This window comes from Sander vitreus, chromosome 23 (genome assembly GCF_031162955.1).
Source record: "Sander vitreus isolate 19-12246 chromosome 23, sanVit1, whole genome shotgun sequence".
Taxonomy (NCBI): Eukaryota; Metazoa; Chordata; class Actinopteri; order Perciformes; family Percidae; genus Sander; species Sander vitreus.
In genome coordinates, this window is record NC_135877.1 from 6,331,815 (window position 1) to 6,358,059 (window position 26,245).

At 42.2% G+C, this 26,245-nt stretch overlaps 1 protein-coding gene across 1 annotated transcript in view; it reads left to right on the top strand.

Annotated features, from left to right (window-relative positions):
- The window catches only part of camk1da (calcium/calmodulin-dependent protein kinase 1Da), a 65,608-nt gene that overhangs the window by 12,476 nt on the left and 26,887 nt on the right, over nucleotides 1-26,245 (top strand). The window contains exons 2-3 of the mRNA XM_078242557.1: nucleotides 22,741-22,872; nucleotides 25,097-25,171. Coding sequence (XP_078098683.1) covers nucleotides 22,741-22,872; nucleotides 25,097-25,171 — 207 coding nt within the window. The remainder of the gene's footprint in view (nucleotides 1-22,740; nucleotides 22,873-25,096; nucleotides 25,172-26,245) is intronic.

Here is a 26,245-nt window from a genome sequence, read left to right on the forward strand (position 1 = left end):
ATTAAAAAGTGGTCTACTTTGGCTCGGCTACAGCTCCGTGTCTGTCCCTCTGCTTCTTTTTCACTCACCGCTGATGAGTCCCGCCCTCAACACTATCTGACTCTCTTTTATTGGGTATTATGTTGAAAGTTTCTAATTTATTAATTAATTGCTTAAAGCATCTAAACAAGGTTTTGTGTTGGATTTTGTAACATTCCAAAATTATTATTAATTCATTTTGACTTAAAGATTTTCATTTTCACTGTCAATTGAAAAAAAACAGTATCGTCAGTTCCATAATTAACAGAACTCAATTCTATTTCCAGGATTTAGTTGGCCGTGATGTTTGTGAGGGTTCCCTGGTAGATGAGATTCAGGCTGCTATCAGTAAACGGGCATGTATGTACATGATTGGTTGTATGTGGGTGACTGTGTCTTCTTGTGAGATACAAGTGCATCATCTCTGGGCGCTCACATGGCAAATGTACTCACCATGTAGATTTAGTGTCCACATGAATGCAATATGCTGATGAACCAGTCCTAGAACAAATAAAAAACAGCGCCGGAGCTAATACAAAGTGACCAGGTTCATTTTCTTGTCTGTGTTTAAAGTGATAACAAATCTTTCCCAAAATGCTGTTCAAAAGTAGCCAGAGAAGTGGTGTAAATACAGTGGAAGCCGTTACATTCAGCTGGTTTAACATACAGTATAGCGTAGCATCAGTAAAGAACACTTAACACTGTATATGTTGTGTCGGCATTAGCTGAAATCTGATCTTCATACATCACGTCATGTTCATAGAGTAGGCATGGGCCGGTTACCGGTTTCAATGTATACTGAGGTTTGAAAAAGTCATTTTCTGTCATACCGTTCCTAAGGTATGAGCTCTTTTTTGTCTTCAAGGACAGAAAGTGCAGTTTAGAAATCCCTCTCCCTGCCAGTGTGTGTGTTTAAAAATAAAATACATTGTGTTAAATGGAAAAAAATTTTTTTTTAAGTATATAAGTATATATATATATATTTTTTTTTTTACGCAGGCATTTAAAAAATAATACATTTATAGCTGTCATTGCAATACTGTAATACCGTGAAACCGTGATATTTTTGCTGAAGGTTATCATACCGTCAGAATCTCATACCGGCCCATGCCTATTCATAGATGGCTATTGCAGGGATCTAGAACATTTCCGTCAAGGCATTTAGAAAATTTGATACGGAAAAACAGATTCACCTTAGGGAATGCATGTCTTTTTAACAACGAAAAATTCTGCGTCAGGCAATCACGGATCAACAGAAAGAAAGATGACTCTGATAGGAAAGGGGTGATTTCCATGCAAGTCAGTGCTCGTGTTCAGTCCGAGATGGCGCACAATGTCTTCGTCCTCATGGCCTGGAGTGCTCTTCAGCCTTAAAACTTAAAAAATATTCAATTCTGGAATTGGTTATGAAACCACTTCAGTCCAATCTCCACAGGATGGGTATTAAAGTGCTGTGTTGTAATTAGGCTTTCAGCTAGCTTTACTCTGCAGAATGTGCTAGCTCATGAATATGAACGAATATAAACCTCATTGTTTAGTAAAAATCTTAAAAGACTTATATAACAATATATTAAATAATCATTTACAGTAAATGTACAGTTGCAATGACTCTAAAGCCCCTTTCACACACGCACTGCAAACCTGATTTTAGACATTAACCAGCCAGACTGATCTCATGAAGTGGCGTATCTATGACACGCCAATTCGTGTGCCATTATTGGCGTGTTATCAAGACACATACTCGCTTTTTAGTGTGTTTATCCACGCCGTTTGGCGTCCATTGACTTACATTACCTCGCCATTGCGTGTGAATTGACGCCGTAGCGAGTTGTATGAAAGGCTGAAAATCCCCGTAGGGAGGTCGGTCGTTCGGGGCGGAGGATGGGGAAAATACAGGACTTTCACCCAGGAGACCGGGGATCGTGTCCCGCGTGTGACGTTTCCACGTTTGTTCTTTTCCTAAACCCAACTAGTTCTGGCGTGCGACGTTTCCTTTCCACGTTTTTTCTTGTCCTAAACCCAACCCGCGTGTGACGTTTCCTAAACCCAACCGTAGCCTCGCGATAACACGTAGCCTCGCGATAACGCGACACGTGGCTTTTTAGAAAGTGGCGTGACGTTGCAGACTGCTGTCCACTGTATACAGCGTAGACATACATGCGGATAGCTCAAAATGCGTACAGATAACACGCCACTTGGCGTTTAGGAAAGTGGCGTGCATGTTTACGTGAAGTCATGCTGTCATGTTGAACTGGCAGAGCTGTATGTGAGAACGCAAATGTCCGAATCACTTGAATCAGACATCAAATGGTCTTTACCCTGCCAGCTACCTGCTACAAAGTCTGTCATGTCTGATTGAGCCCAAAGTGCAAGAATTCCCAGCCAGCGAGTGGGCATGTTGATGACGTTTTATGCGGCCTGCGCAAAACCAGAAGAAAACTAATATCCACGGGTGAAGAAGAAGGGTGGATTACACGAAGACGCCGACAAAAATGTCTAACAGGAGAGACGAGATTCGTCTGCCTGTAACGGCAAAAGACTGTTTATGACGAAATTACGAAGGGCTCTGAGATGCGAACGGCTCTGCACACTTTACCCAGCACCACCCCTCGCCTTAGTTCAAATACAACTTTAGACTGTACAGCCTTGACGTGGGATCGGTGTGATCGACTGGGTAACTGTGACCAATGGAAAATACATCTTCATCATGTTGAGTCATTTTTTTATTAGCTAATAACTCACCTGCTTCTTCATTTAACATTTTATTCACCATAATAACCTTTCTGGGGACTTTATCCTATAGCGATCGGATTGCTGAGATTAATTCAAGTGTTACACTTTTATTAATTAATGACGTGTACCCAAATAATATATGGCATAATATTTGGCAGACGTGCAGCAGGTTGCCGTGGTAACGGACTTGCTGTTGCCCATCAGATTGTGAATGATTGCTACCGTTAATGGAAGCAGGGCTGCAGCGGCTACACCGCTGGCCAGCACACACTCTGTCTTCTGGACAGGTAATTTAGGGCACTGCATACACACACACACACACACACACACACACACACACACACACACACACACAGAAAACACACTCAAAGACACACATAAAGAGGCAGACATGCGCACAGAAACACACATACATGAGCCAAGTCACAAAAACATAACAACACAGTATCTGAAAATGTCAGAGGATCTCTCTCTCTCTCTCTCTCTCTCTCTCTGTCTCTCTCTCTGTCTCTCTCTGTCTTGCTCTCTCTCTGTCTCTGTCTCTCTCTGTCTCTCTCTCTCTCTGTCTCTCTCTGTCTCTCTCTCTATCTCTCTCTCTGTCTCGCTCTCTCTCTCTCTCTCTGTCTCTCTCTCTCTCTCTCTCTCTGTCTCGCTCTCTCTCTCTGTCTCTCTCTCTCTGTCTCTCTCTGTCTCTCTCTCTCTCTGTCTCTCTCTCTCTCTGTCTCTCTCTCTCTGTCTCTCTCTCTCTCTCTCTCTGTGTGTCTGCCTATAAAACATGCAAATATTTTCCCATTTTTAATTTTGGTGTAGTTTTTAATAAGGGTGTGCAGAGTGTAAATGTGGTCTGACGTACGATATTTCGGTAAAAAGCCAATTTGAATTTTACTCTCTGTCTCTCTCTCACACTAACTAACACACATACATACATCATATTACTGTAAAATGACACACATAAACACACATCTGCACCTTGGCAGCTTTTTCTGTATTATAGCAGACCTACTTTCACAAAGTCCCACTACTGTACTTAGATCTGTGTGTGTGTGTGTGTGTGTGTGTGTGTGTGTGTGTGTGTGTGTGTGTGTGTGTGTGTGTGTGTGTGTGTGTGTGTGTGTGTGTGTGTGTGTGTGTGTGTCGGCTGTTTATGGGGCGCAGCTTGGCCCAGTTCCACTCAAGTTGTCCTTGAGACAAACACAATTCTTAAAGTGTCAAAGTTTTAAAATGCGTCACACTTTACTGTTTGGTCACAGCTGTGTGTGTTGGTATGTGTGTAAGAAAATGTTCTACGACTGCGACATCAGCAGTCTAGTCAGAGCAGCACTGTCTAGCTTTCAGTCTTTTGTACAAATGCCACTTGAGCTACACACACACACACACACACACACACACACACACACACACACACACATAGGCACAGTACATGCAGCCAAAGCTCCTTAGCAGGTGTTTATTTCGTCCTTTTTAATTTGTATGTTGGTGTGATGACATCTTTGGAACATAATAGTCGATCATCCTCCTTTTGTCTGTAGTGGGAAAACCGTAGGGAGCAAATACAGATCAGGGCTTATAGTTGAGCTCAAATCTGTATTCTCAGCTTCTCAGACATCACTGGTTAGGTTTTGGCAGAAGTCTGGGGAATGATGCATACCAGCTCTCCCTCCTGGTATTAAAACTACACTGATTGGCCAACGGGGAGCGCTGGAGTAATTCACAGATTTCTGTAGGTATCCATCACACTTGAGTAACTGGATTACTGTTGGCATTTCTGCAGTAACCAGATTTTGTGAACGTCACAGAGACAAGAAATCCGCTTTCAGATTGACACCACTCTCATGCCTGTACGCTAAAAATGAAGCCACCGTCAGACAACAGTTAGCTTAGCTTAGCGCAAAGACTGGAAACGGGATAGGCCTAACAGCTAGCCTGGCTCTGTCCAAAGGTAACAAAATCCACTCATCTACAACTCTGTAACTCAACTAATAACTAATAAGCATGGTATCTGTACAAAAACCAAAGTGTAAAAACGACAGCTCAGCTGGTTGACTGCCCACAAGACTCTATAAAATAGTTTAGCACATAACTGCTCCGTAAAACCACAAACACACAAATCATTACATCATTACATCATTTTTCAGAGTAACCAGGTTTCTTGAGTAGGGCTGCAAATATGAATCGATTAGTTGTCAACTATTTAATTAATCGGCAACTATTATGATAATCGATTAATTGGTTTGAGACATTTTTAAAGGAAAAATCTCTGATTCCAGCTTCTTAAATGTGAATATTTCCGAGTGTCTTCGCTCCTCTGTGATAGTAAACCCAATATCTTTGAGTTTTCGACAAATCAAGACATTTGAGGACGTCATCTTGGGCTTTGGGAAACACTGATCGACATTTTATAGACCAAACAACCGATCGATTTACTGGGAAAATAATCGACAGATTAATCGCCAATGAAAATAATCGTTAGTTGCAGCCCTGTTCTCGAACAAATATACACTAAATATCTCAGACGCCGCTGGGTAGATTTGATGAAACTCTCTTGAAACACTGTTGAATCTTTTTTACACAAAACTAAACAATTTGGAGTCACTGGCTCCGGATTGACTCGTGGAGTCTGCATCATGCCGGGGGGGTGACATCATTAGGTCATATCGCCCAGCCCCACTTCAGCGCTAATATAACATTTACATTTCATTCATGTAGCTAACACTCATATCTATCTATCTATCTATCACCCATAGTTGTCCCTAATACGCGGGCTCGCTTTGCTGTTGCTGGATGCCTTTCTCTCTGTGTAACCTCAGGGCCTGCCGCACCCCGACGCAGCCTTCTGCTGCTGTTTACACACCTCCCTTGTTAGGTTTGTGTATGTGTAACTTAAGCTATTGTGACGTCAGCAGCAGCGATTAAATTAATTTGTATTCCGTTGAACGGAGCCAAGATAAAGCTGACTAATGCTTGTACCACAGTCCTGTTAACACCTGTTATCTTGTGTGTGTGTGTGTGTGTGTGTGTGTGTGTGTGTGTGTGTGTGTGTGTGTGTGTGTGTGCGCGTGTGTGTGTGTGTCTGTATTATAGCAGACGTACTTTCACAAAGTCCCACTACTGTACTTAGGTGTGTGTGTGTGTGTGTGTGTGTGTATGTGACTGTGTCTGGGTGTGACGGAGTTATATGTTTGGTTAGGTTTGTATGTGTGTGAAAGAGATAAAGTAGACCTGCTGGGAAAGTGAATGCATAGTTTCATCAGAAGGAAAAACAAGTACGAGCATGTGTGTGTGCCGATACTTGGCTACAGGATTTTTAAAAAACAGCAGCCACCTCACGACATCATCTTCAAATATTGGCAGCAAAAGGCTTATTTATACTCATACAACCAATACAATAGAGGCCGTTTGATCACGAATCTCTAAAGCAACCATGTACTGTATGCCTCCATTATGGTGGAGGATTTGCTTGTTAAGGACTTATTTCCATGTGTTTCCAGTTCCAACAGCCAGACTGGAGACAAAGAGCTACATCTCAACAGCTCGTTGAGGGGAAGCTGTAGAGCCCTTCAGTAACACTCATTCATGTTCTCATTTAATTGTCTGCGAAGGTTACGTAAGGTGAAATCCTATTGTAATTCTTTTTTTGTTATAATGAGACCGAGCTGATGCCAGTCAGCTAACGCACGATTAGGGCTGCACGATATGAGGGAAATGTGCCATATGCGATAATGTAGTTGAATATCGCAATGGCAGTATTACTTGCGTTAAATAAACAGATATTAAAGTGTACTCAGTTCTGCTGCTTCCAGTGTTCTGCTAAAATACATCAAATTGCTTGTTGAATTTAAAACAAATGAAAGGAAATCCTTTCCAACATTCTTTTATTGAACACATTGAACATTGAATTGAATAAATAAGGCACAACTAAAAAAGAATGACAGTTAAAGTGTAGTTTTTTTGTTCTACTGATAAAAAAGCTCTTGAGTGTCTTTCGCGATATGTCGCAGCCTTTCGCGATATGTTTATTGCGCCAGTTAATATTGCGCTGACATGATAAAAAACATGATATATTGTGCAGCCCTACGCACGAGTCACCTCTGCTTCACAGATGAAAGGATTTGCGTCTCCGTTGTACTTTTTGTTGCGTTTTGATTTTGGATTGTGGGTATTTATGGTACATTATACTTTAAAAGGACGAGGTGGCTGTGTCACTCTGCTAACAGAAAAGTAAGAGGAAGACCATATGTTGCCCCCCCCTGGGGGGATAACAGGATTGGAAACTTAATGAAAGGGCTGCATATCAGGCAAACACAATGACGTTTACTCAGCGTGAGATACATGTAGATAATATCGCCTCTGACACAATAGGTACTAAAGAGTGGCAATGTAGTTGTTTTCCCCTCTTCTGTGGCAAAATATAAATCCATCCATCCATCCATTATCTGTAACCACTTATCCTATTCAGGGTCGCGGGGGGGGGGCTTTAGCCGATCCGAGCTGACATTGGCCTAGAGGTGGGGTAAACCCTGCACAGCTTTCCAGGCAATCACAGGGCTGTCAAAATATAAATAGATTTTCACAAGTTGTCTTTGTACTCGGCTTCTTAAGGCCTGGCTGGATTTGGGTTATCACCAAGGCACAAATAAAAGTTGTATTTTATGTCACAATACAGTAAATATGTGTTAACTTATACTATAGCTAAATATGGCCTTGCAAGACAACCATTTTTTGGATTTGTGACTGTAATGTGTATACTGAATTATAAATAGTATAACCCCATACTTCTCGAAAATTAGCTGACTTACACTAACTAGCTCTACACATGTGACATTTCCACTCAGGCCAGATGCCATGAAAGTGTCTTCCTTCTCATCTCCTAACAAATCCTTTTTTACAATCCTCACCACTACTTCCACACCAGTTATTAGAGCCGAGGACCTTCAACCTGTCAGGTCATGTGTTTTTATTTCTAGCCTTTGAAAAAAAAGAAGACTCAGGAAATGTTTCTCTCTGTCTGCCCCATCTCCTGTTTCAATTATTTTACTGCCCCCCCCCCTCTCTCTCTCTTTGTGTCTCTCTGTATGCCTCTCTCACTAAGCATCATGGTTTCTTGTTATACTGACTGGGAGTCTGTGGTGCTGTGCTGGCAGTGTTCATGTTGCTGTCACTGCAGTCAGCCTGTACCTATTTGCCACATTGGATGCTATTGCGGGCCATCCTGTGTGTGTGTGTGTGTGTGTGTGTGTGTGTGTGTGTGTGTGTGTGTGTGTGTTGTGGTTAGGGTATCTCCAAGGTCACAGCAGACAAATTGCCGAGTCACCTACTGCTCCGTCATCAAAACAGCTTTCTCGCTGTGGCAGTTTATTAAAGCAGTGTTTTGCTGTTATTGTTGATTTAGGCCATTATTAAATGTCATATGTATATAAGGAGCAAAGAGTTGCCTATTTGAGAAATGTACAGCATCATTAGCATTGGTTTAGAGTTTCTGACCAGCTGACGATATCACGCCAATGTTCACTCTCCTTTTAGCTTTGTTTTGGTCTCCACCAACTCCTGAGAGCAATATTGGTCTCTTTAGCTGCTCAACTGCTCTTTGTTGACCAGCTAGTCGCTAACTTTATGTGTCTGCCGATCTGGGCAGCTAGCATACAGAGGGTCTGTCACAGCTTTTTGTCTGAAAACAGCTGCCTGCAATCTGGTCTGGAAAAAAAGTTGATGAGAGGGGTGAACCAAAAAAGTCAAAATGTCGGAACGGAAAACCAAAACAAGACGTTCAGATGTGTTAAAATGCTCGGTAGAGCTGAGGGGAAATGCATGGTTGGGTCATATTATCTGTAGATTCGCAATTGCAAGACACTACACAATGTAGTTACTCCTACTCCCATTACACATTTGATCCATTGAGTGGTGTTGCCGGCAGGTTGGTTGTCATCATGTGTCTTTATGTTTTTCCCTTTCATTTCCCTCTTTTTTTTCCCTCTTAAAAACATCCGCTGCACTCATGATAAACTCCTCGCATGCTCTCTCGCATGTAAACACAAGGGAAGTCTCCTGACATCCCAGTAGTGGCCAGGGCTGTTGCCATGGCAAATCCATACCTCAGAGGCTGTGTTGGTGTGTGTGTGTGTGTGTGTGTGTGTGTGTGTGCCTGTGTGCCCATGTCTGTGTGATGTGAACACACAAAGCAGACAGGAAGCATCACCTTTCTTTCTTTCCTGTGTAGTCACTCCCATTTTCCACTTAATAACACACACACACACACACACACACACACACACACACACACACACACACACACACACCTCTTATGCCACTCCTGAATTCGGTTTCCCATGTCTCATGGGAGTCCAGTTGATCAGGCTTTGTAGCATGTACTGTACTTTAGAAAAACAATTCTGCCAAGATGTCTAAGAATAATTAGCTAAAACTAGAAAATGAAACAAAATCAGTTAACTCATAAACATTTTCAAATAACAAATACTGAACATTGGGGGAACGAAAAATGACTGATGCTGCCAAAAAAGGTATAAAAACATTCTGATAATTAAACATTAACAGTCCTTACAGTTGAAAGAAATATACACTGCATGTTGCCTGCTGCCTTATACATGATCTTTAAACACAGTGGTCCCTTAAAGCTTAAGTGTGTAACTTTTTGATATTAAAGAACGTCCGTTACATTCAAGCCGTTGCCAAATGAGTTGCTACAAAGCTGATTAAGACTATCAGCTTCACTCAACTCTCTGTATTTCTCAGTATGGCTATGTTTAGAAACCGGTGTCGTCCGGTGACTTTCCCGCGCAGAAACTTGAGTGAAGATAATTACTAGGGTTGGGTACCGAAACCCGGTTCCACTATGGATCCGGTTCCTACGCAAACGGTAGTATTCGGACCGGATTAGAACGCAAATTTCGGTTCCTCATTTCGGTTCAGACTGAAATATTTTCCCTCTGTCCGCTCCGGACAGCGGCAGACTCTTTTTTTCTTTCTCCCTTTTCTGCCCAGTGGCGCACGTGCCCACTCGCGGTGTGACGCGCGTGCCCACGCTATTCCCCCGACATGCACTCTACTATCACAGCCGATAGACGGCTTTTTGTACACGCTCCGAAACGGACGTAAAAATATCACACTTTCTCTGTAGTCTACCGTTAGTAAGCTATCGTTAATGTAGGCTACTTTTAAAATGCCATATTTACCCTCTTGGCTCACCAAAACGGACGTAAAGGCATATTAACCATTGACTGCACGTGATCGCTAGTAAACATATTACACTTGCTCTGCTAGTCTGTCGTTCAGGACAAGACCCTGCAGCCTGGTGGTGGGGGAGGCGGGACAGCCTCCCCAAATTGTCTGCCCTTTCAAACTCATACCTGTGTGTACAGGCCTCTTTGACACCATGTGAGAGTTTTCTCCTGTGCAGGACATGCCATAAGTCAGTTGAGGTGTATTTCTTGCCAGAGAAGGCAAATATGGTCATTTTTCTGCAAAAGAACTGCTAAAGTTTGAAGCTGGTTGGCATACCAACTTAACAACATTTATTTAGTTGTTACTTGTTAATAGTGGAACTGTTATTTGTTAAATAAATAAAGTATAAATTATTATTATTAGGTGACTTAGGTTTACTTATTATATATTTGAGTACTTTAAAACATTAATATATTGTTAAATTTAAATAATTTTCAATTTTAAAAAAACTCCATAAAAGAGCCTTTCTTTGATGTCATTTTTCAGTTTTTCAAGAATCGGTTTAGGAATCGGAATCGTTTTAAAAGTACCGGTTCGGCATCGGAATCGTAAAAATTCAAACGGTACCCAACCCTAGTAATTACCTCTTGTGAAGAGTCCATCGTGTTTTTTTTTTACCCTCCGTGTCTTCCTTGGCTACTAGCATCTGCATCTGTTTTTTGTTGAATCTCTATTTTGGGTTCCTCTGAATTATGGATGTGCATTGATTCACCTCTTTTGACTGTTTATTATATCATTCGATCGCGACCCCGTAACCTGTAAGCAATCTTGCCGTGCATGAATCGGTTCATGTTTTTCTGTTAATGTTTAATTTTGTCCTACAGAGCTCTGCATGCATGTCCCATCTGTTGTGGTATTACCGGTGGAGTGGAGCCCATTCTTCACACCCATATGGACAATGGATTGGATTACAGTGTTCGGAGCCTTTAGACCACATTTTGCTTGACATGTCTGTTTTCTGCATTTTTTTTGTCCTAATTGTATAGAAGGCTGTACAGGCATAATCTCTCTCTCATCTTCATCTAATGCTGTCGGAGCCACAGTGAGAATACAGACTATAATTGGCACTTAATTGCTGCCGTGGCAACAGTGCTATTTAAGCCTACGCACTCTGCAACTAAAGCATATAATGCGCACACACACACACACACACACACACACACACACACACACAGTCACAAAAAAGGGGAAGGAAGACACACATGGAAGCTCTCTTTCCCTCATTTCTCTCCAAGTGTTGTTGGCTGATCTCTTGGCCTCGTTTGAATTGTCATCTAATTAAATGAACGTGAAAAACTGACCAGTTAAGCTACACTGTGTGACCGTTAATGTTATTACCTCATTTCACCAACCGACTCACAGACTGAATCATCGAGACGTCGGCCTAACACAAAAAAATTCCAGGTAGACAAATGGCCGTTAGTATATATCGACGATGATTCATTCAGGGGATTGCTCCGTTGCCGTCGGAAAATCCGCCGGATGTCCCTCGTTTTCAGCCCGATGTCCGTCACCTTCCACTTTCTTTGTGTTGGCATTCTAAACTCCGGCTGATTTCTGAGGACTATGGTTAACGGCTCCTCAGATCTCTGCAGGGTAAATCCAGACAGTTAGCTAAACTATCTGTCCAATCTGAGTTTTCTGTTGCACGACTAAAACAACTTTCAAATGTACACATGTTCCACCCAAAACAAGTTCTTTCACGAGGCTATTTTGCACGCCCATGACAATTGGTGATTGGTTTAAAGAAATGCCAATAAACCAGAGCACATTTTTCTCTTACCCCCGGAATGCTGTGTTCAATATTTAAACCCAAGATGAATGAAAAGAGGTGAAAATATTCAGTTTCTTTTGCATCACTTCATTCACATTTATGTTTAGACTGTGTTATAGTAGTGGGCTGTGCTATGTTTTGTTAATGTTGCTATGGCAACCTGGCTTCAATGTATTCCTATCTTCGTGTTGCCACCAAGTTCACCTACCCGCTGCTGTGTAAAGAGACTTCCCTCCACACACTGCTCAGTGTGTAATAGGCTGCGTTCTCTGAACTCTGCAGATGTGAACTGTGGTGGCACCGAAACCGCAGAAACACTGAGACTCCTGAAAATGTCAGTTCCAAGAAATTGTGAGTCTTGGATACAAGGAAGGACTTCAAAATGCAATGGATTAAGGGGGTGAAGGACGATGTGTTACTAAAACTTAATTGTTAAAACTGATAGCCCTGGCTGCCTTGCAATTGGGCAATTTGAGCCTAAATGAACCCAATTCTGTACAATAAATGCAACATGAGGTCATGCGTTGGACTCCCAGTGTGCCAAAAAACCACTCAGCCTGCTGGGTAGTGGAAGATGCTTCAGATGAAATGTTTCTGTCTGAGAGCCAAATGCCTTGTGCCCAAAACTGAAGCGGGAACGAGCCAGGGCTTTTTTTCTTCATCAAACCTGTCAGGGTCGCTCTCTCTCTCCTCCTCATCTGCTGCACACAAACCCTTTACAGTAATCACTTCACTGTTATTCTTTCTTCCTGTCTTTCCATTTTCTCTCTGATTCCTTGTATCTTTTTCTCATTTACAGCCTATCAACTATGTGTGTGTGTGTGTGTGTGTGTGTGTGTGTGTGTGTGTGTGTGTGTGTGTGTGTGTCAGGAACTGGCCTATGTTTTCAATGGCATCAAGACAATGACACGCGATTCAAGCAGATTACTTTGTATTCAAAGCACACGAAGATAACGGTGCACGTGTGTGTTAATGAGCGTGTACGTGGTCTGCTCAGCAATGACGGAAGCTTGGCGCTGCACAATTGTCCTTGTCCACGCTCTGTCATTATCAGGCCTTCTGCCCGCTGGATGTGTGTCCATGCGTGGGTGTGTGAGTCTTCTCAGAGGCAACCACTTCTGCTTTGATTAAACTACTAATTATTGATCGGGCTGGAGCAGACCTACAGAGCTGACCTTATCCCTCTCTGCGTGCGTGCGTGTAAACCATATGCATCCAGAGAGCTAACCTGTTCTTTCCCAGCTGCCTTTTTTTGTAACAATATATGTCATTTAGCTCCCATTCTCATTGGCTAAATCAGTGTTTTTTCAAAGCTGTACTTAAGTGACTCCCAACCAGGGGTACTTGGAAAGATCCTAAAGTAGCAGTGAAAAATAAAATATATGATTTAATTAAAAATATATATATACATCCACGTATTAACATTAAATCAACTGTAACACCTGAATACTACATGTTGCAGTTATGTAAGAGTGTGCGAAAAAACTAGTCAGCAAGCGAGCACAGACGTTTAAACAGGTAGCTAAAAGTAATGCATGATCAGTTCAAATGATAAGCTAAAAGTAACGTTGATGGATAAATGGTTGAAACATCCAGCTTCACTCCAAGCAGTAGTAGCCTAGAAGGCTAGTAGTAGTACGATTGCTGACCAAACCAACCTTCAGCCTGATCTCGTGATAGACGTGTTAACATTTTGCACTTAATGAATTGCTACAATTGCTGTGCGCCATTAATGCCATTTCACTGCCTCAATTTATGTCACTTCCACTGTACCTGAGCAGAAAGGCGTTGATGGACTTTCTGGTGTTGTCTAGGATACGTGTCTACATAACTGACTCTTGTTTAATGACCCTTTTTATGGAGGTTTGTTAATACAGGTGTGAAATCATGCCAATTAGACATAAGCTTGAGCAATGACAAGCAATGTAATATTTAAAAGGCTATTCTTTTACGTTCTCACTCCACTTTAAACACTATACTACATCACTTCCAGTAAACTTCACGGAGAACAATGAGGGCAAAACAGCTTCACTGATCTGTTTCAACCAAATATTCTCTAGTCCAGCTCAGCTAAAACACATCATCATTCAGCGTGTTAGTGTGTCGTTCACTACCAAGCCTGTTTGTAACTGTTAGGCTACTGAGTTAGTTAGTCTTTATCCTTCACGTTCCACTTCCGGGATTTCTCCGGTGCTGCAGGAAATTCCGCCAGATGCATGCATTTTCCGTTTCCTTCCGCTTTCTTTGTGTTGGAATTTTAAATCCGGTGGATTTCTGAGGACTATGGTTACCTGCTCCTCAGATCTCTGCAGGGTAAATCCAGACAGCTAGCTAGACTATCTGTCCAATCTGAGTTTTCTCTCGCACGACTATTTTGCAGCGGCTCTGTGCGGCATTCAGCACCGCCCATGACAATTCTGATTGGTTTAAAGAAATGCCATTAAACCAGAGCACGTTGTCCTCCCATCCCCGAATGCTGTGTTGAGTAGCCAGACCCTCCTTCAGAGCGCTTTGGAGGAGGGTCTGGCAAAGCGAGACTAGGCTACCGACAACGTTTCAACTGATTTAGCAGTTTAGATAACACACTCGACTGTCCTGCTGTTACAGATGTGAACTAACCACAGACAGTTGCCTCATTCATGGACTCACAGCAGTGCCTCGCCGAAGTTCATGGCACTACGCCGCTGCAGAGTGAATATAGGGAAAACCTAATGGATATTTGGCGATATTTTTTGGCATAAAAAAAATGATTTTTCTGGCCTGGCGGGGGTTCCCGTTGGCCTGGCAGCCCACCAGGCTTGTACAAATATAGGGTGAACACTGGTATATCTATACCATCTATTGATCCAATGCAGGGAAAAATGTAACAGCAGCAAAAGGAAGTATAAGAACAGTACACACCATGAGGCCCACTCAACTTTTGGAGGAACGCAACCCCACGTCACGCTGCGTTGGCCAATCATGTAACCGGAGATCAGACTTGTCAGAGTGTGTTGAGCTCTGGTTTGAGGCGGTGTGAGAATCCCGTACAGTAAACAGGAAGTATCGCTGCCTTTATCGCTTTAGTTTAAAACACTACGAGGGTAAAAAAACGAATCACAAGCACTGAACTGCCCGGGAGTTTGTGTAATAGCTGAATGTTTCCTGCAACACTAAGCACTCGCTATGCCTCGCTCGTCTGTTTTCTTTCTCTCTCTCTCTCTCTCTCTCTCTCTCCCCCCCAGTGAAATAAGCTGCCTTCAAGTGCGGTCGGAAACGTCGAAATCTATAAACGATCGGACGGAAAACAGTACCTGTGAAATATAAAGTCTACTTGTGCTTTGTTGGGGTGGGGGTGGGGGGTTAAGAACACAACGGGACGTCACACAAATGAGACGTTTCATTGACACTCCCCCCCCCGCCGCACACAACCCTGCACCACTAATCAGGGGGCGGAACATGTGTTCTTGTTGTTGAAGCAAAGTTGGTACCACTGCAGTTGGTGGTAAAGTCTTTGTTTTAATCACATCCCCACTCATCTTGCTGTCGCATTGCATTCTGGTCTGTTTTCCTACTATGACCTCTTAGCCTCTTCTATAATGGATTTCTCTGTGTATATGGTGTCATGGTGGCCCTCAGAAAGGCCACTTTGCTATTGCTCTTTGACACCAAAACCTAATGGTAAACACTAGGTGACCCTGAATAGTCCAATATCCACTGCTTCAATCGAAGGAGCCTAATTCTACTGCCAATCAGTCGCGTAGGCAAGACTTGACGAATCTCATTCGACTATGTAAATTCTTAGTCGGGGACACCCCTAGTGAACACTGCTGTGTAAGATCACAGAGGAATCTGATGACTGAACAACTTTTTATAATCCGTATATTTTCACCTTGACATTGAGAAACACTGAGAGCTGATGTCAGTCTCCTTGTTAAGTGTGTCACTGTCACCTTGTCAGCCTATTCTATTCTCTTCGTTCCTATCCCTGTCTTATTGTGTGTGTGTGTGTGTGCGTGCGTGCGTGCGTGTGTGACAGACTGTTTCCCTGTTGGATATGCACTTGATGGAGAAACACACACATGCACACACCTTTGCTGCCAATACTCTTCCTGCGCGGCGCACTGACAGAGGCAGTGGAGCTCGACTGACACAATTACACAGGTTCATACAGGAGGAAATGCAATCATTGTTGCCGCGGGTAACTGCAAGCGAGGACTGCCAGCCAGTCAACCCCGACACGCTCACACACACATACACACACACAGCCCAGTTTGTAAACTCGGCTGCCAGATGTTATGCAAGCCCCCATTCTCCGAACAAATGAACAGGTCCTTTAGTGTGTGTGTGTGTGTGTGTGTGTGTGTGTGTGTGTATGTGTGCACGCGCGCGTCCGTGCATGTGTGTGTCTGTGTTGCATGCAGAACCTGTGAGTAGCTTATTTATTTGGTCCATTCTGCCTCCATTTACATTTGTAACACACACACACACACACACACACTTACGCACACACACAGTCTCTCCCCCTCTCTCTCCTGACCTTTTTCCTCATTTCAGTACAGTTTAGCCTCACTTTTCTTTCACTTCTTCCCACCATTCAGACACAACATTCAGCATGAATGAACAGAGAGAGTGCGTGTAAATGCAAATGATGTACACATCCTTTCTTTACTAATGTAGGAATCAATTATTGTTGCTCCCGGTCGCATTATCATAATTGCTAACTGGAGATTAAAGCCCATCCACATGTTGTTGACGGTCACATCAGTGTTGATCATTGTTTTTAGCGTTACCTGTTGTGATTGTGACTCTGAAAGCAGGATAGGTTCCAATCAGCGCAGCAGTTTATGAGGGACTCGTCCACCGGGTGACAACATAAAGTGTCTTTTTAACATGTTGAGCCACTACAAGCCTTAAAAAAAGCTTCACTGCATCCTGAAATAGACACATTCTACAGGACGGATGCCTATTTCTTCATTCAGTGTTTTGATAATGGTGGTGGAGAGCGCTGAAGCTGTATTTGGTTGAGATCTATTCGCCATGAGAGCCACAGTAGGGTTGATTTGGGGGTTGTTTGTCTGGCATTTTAAAATTGAAAAAGTTAGTTTGGAAGAACACGTTTTCATCAGACATTCATTCAAAGTGTCTGATCTTATTCTGTCACATTTGTTCAATTTTGTGGAACAATTTTTGTAGAACAACAATCCCTCTTAGAAGTACACTGTCTTTGAGGTAGAAACAAAAACCAATTCTCAACCATAGAGAATGGTTTGATCTGTCCTTACTCTCCCTTGGAGACTAAACCAAAGTCATAAAGTTGTGAGCCGCAAAGCCAAAACAATGAGCTGAGTTGGGGTAAAGTGCAGATGCGCCCTTTTTAACATTGCAAATGGTCATTTGATCCAACGCTATTATAAAGACATGGACGATAGTGGGTTTTAACAGTTGTTCCCCTGATGCATAATGTATTATCACCGATTTTTTTTGCACCCATTATTTATTAGGGATATACTGTATTTTTCTTTAAATCCTGGATTTACTGGCAAACTCACAACACAAAGACAACTGCAGCTGCCATCTGCCCACGTGTAATGATTAATAAGCACTGCAGCAGTGAAAACGTAAAAGCCACTGTGTGTCATTATTACCAATGCCACTGGTGTGATGAGATGGGGTTAAAGCTAACCAGTGCAATGGGGATGCGATGGGAATGTTTGCTTACAGTAATTACACTAATGTGGCCATGTTATTATTTTACAGTGACTGAGGAAACAGGAATTTTCAGTTTGTTCTCTATCTGTTGTAATTGTGAGATTATTGGGATTAGGGGGAATGGAGTTCAGTGCAGATTAAGGTTGTGTTCGTGTACTGTCGGTTGGGTAGAAGACACCCCGCATATAAACACACACTCACACACACACACACACACACACACACACACACACACACACACACACACACATACACAGGCCCGGAGTTTGTGTTAGGAGAGAGATTGAGAGGTAGTGAGTAGGGCTGGGGCGATATGCTTTTGTCCTAATTCCATTCTTTCACGACATATGGGTGCTGATTCGATAGAATTGCGATTTTCTTTTCCTTCCTTAACAAAAACAAAAGTTGAATAATACACTTCTAGAGACAATATATCATGTTACATTTCTAAAACCTAATTGTTTTTTGTTTTTTTTAAATAATGCACATTTTTAAAGGAACCAATGTGTAGGAATTTCTAGCGTTGAGATCATATATCGCAATCAACTCTCTCACACCACGCAGTTCAAAGTACGTATTACAGCTACGGTAGCCTTCACGCCTCAAAAAGCCGGTCTCAAAAACAGAGGACTCCTGTTCCTGAAATTTGGATTTGGTCCCCCACGTTTCCTTCTTCAAACTTGCCGGTGCCGGGAAGCTACGATACCCATTAGCAGTACCTGTGACTTCATCATGTGACAGCGAAAACGCGAAAGGCGAAGCAGTATGTCCCGTATGTCCCTTACCGGCTAACGTATTTCAAGATGGCGCATGAATATGGAGCGTCTACCCCAGTTCATGCGAATGCAAACGTAAAATTTCAAGCCAAAAGGAATACTCGGAATTGATGGTGGTGGTAAATATTCATGAAAAAGGACAAGTTTGTGAACGGGCAACACAGATTTTGTTAATGAACTAAACATGTTACACACTGGACCTTTAAAGAAGTACATAACATTTCTGCTTTCGCTCTGTTTTGCTGGAAACAGATATGATGTAGTCGCCACGGGCGGTTCCGTATAAACAGAAAATTTTAAGGTGAATTATTAAAAAATATATAAATTTTTTCAAAAGTCGTCGCAAAAACAATCACGATACATACGTGAACCGATTTGTTTTCCCACCCCTAGTAGTGAGCATACTTAAACCCACAACAGCCATTATCAGTGCAAGCAGGTGTCTTTAGTGTGTGTGTGTGAGGCAGTTGAAGAGATCTGATTGGTCGCCAGACAGTCCACCTTGATCACCAGGGGCAACCGGCAGTATGATCACTTTGTCGCTGAAAAAGATGTGCGGAGCGTGAGGTGACAAACAAAGAGAGGGTGACAGAGCGAGGGAGAAGACAGTGAAGGTGAGAAGAGAGCGAGATTCTCGCTGAGAGTCGTGAGAAAAACACCTGGAGCAAGCGCTTCAGGGACGGCGGCAACAAAGTGTTTACCGCTGTGATGGCACGCTGGTGTTCTTATTGCCAGTCACCCTGGTGGCAGATGGGCGGCTTGTCAAATGTGCTTCACTCTAAAGAGCTCCAGGGCTTTCTGCACAGCAGCACATATCGCTGTGATAGAGAGCTCATTCACAGCAGACTCTTTCCACTCGAATGAGGAGGTTAAACACACTTACAGCACAAATATACACACCGAAATACACACAAACGTAACAATGAAGGAATGAAAACCTCAGCATGGAGGAGGAGGAAGGTTTGATGAAGTGCAGTGGTCTACGCTATAGCTGAAGAGTCTACAGTCATGCTAGCAGCTATGTGAGGCTGCACATCTGCACTTTGAGCTAAATGCTACGTCACAATGACAATGCTGACATGCTGATGTTTAGCAGATGTAATTAACTGTGGTCACTATTTTGGTTTGGCGTGATAGCATGCTAACATTTGCTAATTAGCACTAAACACATACACAGGACATCTGAAGCTAATAGTAATGCCATTAGCGTTGCAGGTACAGTTGTGTCCAAATAATAGCAGTCCAACATCACTTACCTCATAAATAACATTTTTTGGTAGAAGTGATATTTCTACATGGCAAATAATTTACTAGTAAGTGTTGTAGAGTCATAGAAAACCAACAGACCCAACAGTCATGACATGCATGCTGCTCATTCTGTGTAATTGAATCTGTAATTGAAAGGGGCATGTTCAAAATAATAGCGGTGTTGTGTTCAATTAGTGAGGTGATTGATTCTGTGAAGAAACAGGTGTCAATTATGGCCCATATTTAAGGAAGGAAGGAAGCAAATGTTGTGCATGCTGGTTATAGTGCATTTCACACTGAAATACACTGAAAAATGGGTCGTTCCAGACATTGCTCTGAGGAACAGCGGACTTTGATTAAAAAGTTGATTGGAGAGGGGAAAACATATAAAGAAGTGCAGAAAATGATAGGCTGCTCAGCCAAAATGATTTCAAATGCCTTGAAATGGCATCCAAAGCCTGAACGACGTGGGAAGAAACGGTCAACTACCATTCGAATGGATCGAAGAATAGCCAAAATGGCAAAGGCTCAACCAATGATCAGCTCCAGGAAAATCAAAGAAGACTTAAAGTTACCTGTGAGTACTGTTACGATCAGAAGAAGGCTATGTGAAGCAAAGCTATCAGCTAGAAGCCCCCGCAAAGTCCCATTGCTGAAGAAAAGACATGTACTGAATAGGTTGAAATTTGCCAAAGGACACATTGACTGGCCAAAGCAGAAATGGGGCAACATTCTGTGGACTGATGAGAGCAAAATTGTTTTTTTTGGGTCTAGGGGCCGCAGACAGTTTGTCCGACGACCCCCATGCACTGAATACAAGCCACAGTACACTGTGAAGACAGTAAAGCATGGTGGTGCAAAAATCATGTTATGGGGATGTTTCTCATACTGTGGTGTTGGGCCTATTTATCGCATACCAGGGATCATGGATCAGTTTCAATACATCAAAATACTCATGAATTTTAGGTCATGTTTCCTTATGCTGAAGAGGAAATGCCTTTGAAATGGGTCTTTCAACAAGACAATGACCCAAAACGCACCAGTAAGCAAGCAAAGTCTTGGTTCCAGATGAACAAGATTGATGTTATGGAGTGGCCAGCCCAATCCCCAGACCTCAATCCCATCCTATTATTCTGAACACAACTGCATTTATACGTTTCAGCTAACTATTTTGGTTTTACGGCCCACAACGGCAGACAGTAAAGTTAGCAGCTAGCTGATGAACATACAGTAGTGGAGCATTCAGCAAAAAGCCAACTGTTTACCCCAGGAGTTTGTGGAGTCCAGAAACACTTTGAATGCTAATGTCTTGATGGTCTTGCTTCTCGGTGATACTCTGATTGCATTTGAAAACCTTGATGGCCTGGCTAGCATAGTTGGCAGGAGTTAGGCAAAGTGGGCAGGAGACTGGCAAGTTGAGTCATAGCCACATGCCATCACCATTGTCTATTTTACAAAGTAATATTTGTAAAATAGACAATACAGCATACATTTTGCGGAGTTGACGGAGAGGCGACTGAAGATGTCTGCGCCTTCTAGAACATGCTAATACACCTGAACAACTTTATAAGGTGATAACATTCAAATGTTGTGTTAACAGTTTGTTCCTCTGTCCAAAAGTGGACAAAAAAAATCTGTTAATGCAAAAAGCTCTCTCCTATAAAAGTGCGTTTTACGATGAGATTTAACAGATGATACTGACTCAGCCAGCATTATTTCCACAGGCAGCTCGTTCTAGTGCCATATTGTTTCTTTCCCGCTTAGTTCTAAGCCTGGACTCCAAAACAGAAAAAGACCTCTGGCTGAGGGTTTTTTAAGCTACGTACAAGCACATATGGGACTAAAAAGTCAGAAGTATAGTATAGACAGCAGACAGGCCATGAAGGGCTTTACAAAAGAGCCTTCTTGTGGTCTTAAATTCAATATCATTGTGCATTTAGCGGGTCTTAAAACATTATAAATCTGGATTTGTGTCAGCTGCAGGTAGTTTTAATGTTGTGCAGGAAGAGACAGAAGAAGGGCAGAGAAACGGAGAGAGAAGAGATAAGGATGTTTACCCTAATGCGACGGCTGATGGCAGATCGACACAGGCGTCAACACGGTTCAGGCAGATTAACTCGCAATAGGCTCATCTTCATTCATCGCCCTGCTTGTCTTCCTGGTGCACACACACAAACACACACACACACACACACACACACACACACACACACATACACATACAAGAAATATTGGTGATTATTATTGAGGGTCGTCAAATTTGATGATGCCGGCGACTAAGATTTGATATTATCTTCAACCGTAGCCGCCGTTACAAGTGAATAAACAAAAAGATTGCTAATGATCTAATGTTACACTTGGCAGGTCCGATCACATTGTCATTGCGGTGTAATATTCTGCATATTAAGATTATCAGAAACCTGTACCTTTTTGTGAATGGGATCTATAAGGCAGCAACATACCTGAATTCACATAGTGTTAAATCCGGAGCTACACTGACTGTTTTTTATTCATGATTATATACTTTTCCCGCTTTTGTTTGCTATGTTTAATGTGGCTACAGCAATGGCACTGGACATGTGAGTCTCAGTTCTCTAAGAGGTAGTACATAATCAACCAACTACAGGAAATACCCACCAAATGCTAGGGTTTAAAGGGGCACTGCACTGTTTTTGGAGCTTGACCCGCACCAGGGGCTAAAAGTAAGGTTATCTCGAGCTTGATTCTTTTTGTATGTGTCTCTTCTGCTCCAAATTTATGGAAGTGCAATACTAAATAACTGACGCACTTCTTTAAGAATGACAGTTTTCCTCGAGACCGCAGAGGGTGGGGGGTGGGAGAGGGTTTTTGTTCTTGTTCAGTTTGTGTTTCTCCGTTCTGTATGTTTAATGCTAAAAAAAATAAAAAAACAATAAAAAATTGATCTTAAAAAAAGAATGACAGTTAAACCTCTTACTGCATGAAACATCTGGAATGATTTCAGCCAGGAAGAAATCCGGCAACTTGTCTTTGTCCTCAAATAGCCTCTATACGACTACTAGAAGAACCATTTTCTGCTTGTTTTTATCACGCTGGTCTATGTAAGGGTATAGACTTAAGGATGAGTTCCTCTATTTCAGTTGAATTTCTTGTAGATCTGAATTACAGTGCATTTCTTTTCGTAGCTATATGTACGAATTGTTTATGGAAACAGGCTGCCAGGTTATGTCATCCAGTGAATGATCTGCTTGTGACTCACGTGACTTTTTGTGTATGTGTTGACAGAGGAGCGTTTTCCGAGGTGGTCTTGGCCCAGGAGAAGCTGACCGGACGGATGTTTGCGGTGAAGTGCATCCCTAAGAAGGCTCTGAAGGGGAAGGAGAGCAGCATCGAGAACGAGATCGCCGTGCTGAGGAAGTGAGTGCAGTTAGACAAACACACACACACACACACACGAAACATAAGCCTCCTAATTCCTAGTTACCGGGGCAACTGTACCCCCCCCACACCCCACCCCCAGGTCACGATCCACAGCCCACCTACCACATATACACACATCACGACTGAAACTTCTATTTGTCTGAGCTCAACACAGCTTCACAATATTACCCACACAAATCCTGTAGGGAACTCTATTTGGATCCTGTTTCTTTTTGCTGGAGTTTCAAGTAAATGTGAATGTTCCAGTCCACGAAGAGGTAAAGTATCAACATCATTCTGAAATTCATACGAGAAGAAGTCTTTTTGCCAGAGTCAGAAATGCACTCTCTGCATTGAAAGACATCCATTGTTTTTAAAACTGTGAAAAAAAAAACTCCTGAGCAAAAAAACGATATATGAAGCAGCACCACCTAAAATTACATATTCATTCATATTCATGATTCAACCCATCAGGGCCAGTATGCTGTACTGTATATTTAACAGCCACCAAGAGTCACACATCACTATATTTGTTTTACGGAATGAATGTATGCCAGCAGTCGAGCAGACAGAGACAGAAAAAGATACCAGTGCTGTTTGCGTTTGTTGGAAGCGATGTGCCGCACATGAGCAGATTTGAACTGGGATGAATGCCATGTTTGGATACACCATGCAGTGTTCAACATAGATCCATGACACTAGCATGCAAGGGAGGTAAGGTGTACTTTCTACAAAAAAACGTTCAGAAGAAGAAAAAAACAAAAAACAAAAAAACAGGACTTGAACAAGGACTATCTGTTTGTCTCCCCCTTACACACAAGCATGTAACCACCCGATTACACGGAAATATCAAACTGCTGGGCTTCTGCGCGCTGTGGCAATAGAGATGTATTATTCTATTAGAGACGATAAAATTGGTCGTTCGGCTGCACTGTGTAACATTAGTGAAAATGAGAATGGCCTCCAGTAATGAAGGAGAGATTCACACTTGAATTTAGACAAATGAGCGTCACTACACTTGAGAGCATAAGTGAGCCGACTGGCAGTCTGTATTAGCCTGTACACTGTGAGACACCAGGTTGACTTTGGAGGGAAATCCGATGGATTACTTTACTTGCACAAACCAGGAAGAGGATGTTGTTCTTCCTCAGCAAATAGAGCTAACGCTTTCCGGGAATCTTGTGACAGCAGCTGGTGGAAAGAATTGGATGTTTATTTGGAGGAACACAAACAACTAACAACACCACCCGTATTACAGTAGGTAGAGGCCAACAGCATCATCCTCATAGTTGACATTTCTTCTTAATTTCCCCTGGTAGAAAATGTCCAGGGAGTGTCCCAGCCCGAGTGCTAAAGAGAGCAAACCAGTGGTCTTATCAGTTTTCAGAAATTGTACCACAACAGTGATTGCAAAGTCTCCTTGTCAATACCGTAGGATCATTTTCAATATTTATCAATTGATTTATCGTTTTAATCGGTCCAAAAGTCAAAGGTATTCAGTTTACAGTTATATATACATAACAGAAAAGCAGCAAATACTCACAACCGTAAAGCTGAAATAAGAGGAGGTTTGTGAATTTTACTTGATAAATGACTTAATTTTTTATTTATTTTTTAAAGATAAAAAATAAATAAAAATGCCACACATTACATCTGGTAGTGCACAGCAGCTCCATCTGTACAGCAGTAATAGAGGACACATGCAGGAGAAAGCCATGAATGAGAACAACTGGCTGTAGCGTAAAGCCTAAAGATAATGTATGAGAGGGTTTCTCTGAACGCCTCCTGGCTCTGCTCTGCCATTACACTCTCGTCATTATCTCAGGCAGGGCTCGAATACACATGACACGTGTGTGAGTCACGCCTCAGCTCTGCGGTGCGTCGCCTGCCTTCCGTCGCACAGGTCGCACGCTCCATAATAAGTGTTGATCACCTGCTGTGTGTGTGCGTGTGCGTGTGTGTGTGCGCGCGTGTGTGCGTGCGTGTGAATCTGGATACTGATGTCTGGATTATAAAGCCACCCAAGGTAAAACACCATTGGAGTCTCTCATCTGGATTATCAGTTGGGTTCATACATGTGGCAGAAGTTTAATGGGGAAGCAAAAATGTTTGCAGTTTAACAGCAATCATGTAGGATTAAAAGTTTAGTTCTGTTAATGGGTTATTGTGTGATGCATGTTGCAGCTATGAAATAAAAAACGCTTTTGCCTTTGCTTTGCAGGATCAAGCATGAGAACATTGTGGCACTGGAGGACATCCATGAGAGCCCTGACCACCTCTACCTGATCATGCAGCTGTGAGTCAAAGTTTGATGTTTGTTTTGTTGTTCTCTACTTGAGCTTTCGGCAGTGTTGATCAATTTAGCTGTTGAGAAAACAGACCCCAAACTCATCCCTGGGAGATCATTTCATTAGGTAATCTGGTGATAGTGAATGATAATGAATTCATGCTTTTTCACGGATGAAGTCATGCAGAGCTGTCGTCAACCAAAGGCCCAGAAAACAGGTTAGATCCAGAATGCTTTAAAGCTTCGAGTTTTGCCACTTTTGCTGAACAGCACTCACTGTAGCAACAGGTGGAAACTAGAATGGCACTCGGAGAACGCAGACCTCCGCCAAGGCCGTTTATACATTCCCATTGTTGTGATCCCCAATCCTGTGAGCCATGAGATATGATTGGGAACTATTTTTCCGATTACTCTTGACACCACATGAATGCAGCACAAATGTCCTATCTTGTAATGTTAACGAAAATAAATTGTGAATGCCAGTGGTGGAATGTAACTAAGTACATTTACTCAAGCTCTGTACCTAAGTACACATTTGAGGTACTTGTACTTTACTTGAGTCTTTTCTTTTCTTGCCACTGCCTACTTTTACTCTGCTACATTTCAGAGAGAAATATGGTACTTTTTACTCCACTACATTAATCTGACAGCTTCAGTTACTAGTTACTTTACAAATTCAAATGTTTGCACACAAAACACATGTAGTTTATAAAATACAATGTTAAACGACCCAATAACATATAGGCCTACAAGTCCAGCTGAAATGATTAGAAGATTAAACACTTAGTTTGATTGACAGAACTGTTTGGATCGTTTCCAGTTTCTAAAATGGGAGGATTTTTCTGCATCGAGTACTTTCACTTTTAATACTTTAAGTACATTTACCTGATGATATTTACATAACTCCAGTTTGTTACAAATTGAAGATATGGGGTTTGGAAGAAGTGGGCATTTAGGAGGTAGGGATGGTCTAATGTAGGGCTAACCCATAGGTCATTTGACTTTGAGACTCCTGACACATGACTAATGAAAATATGCTACTATATCTAACTGCATTGTGGGTAATGTAGGATACAGTGTTTT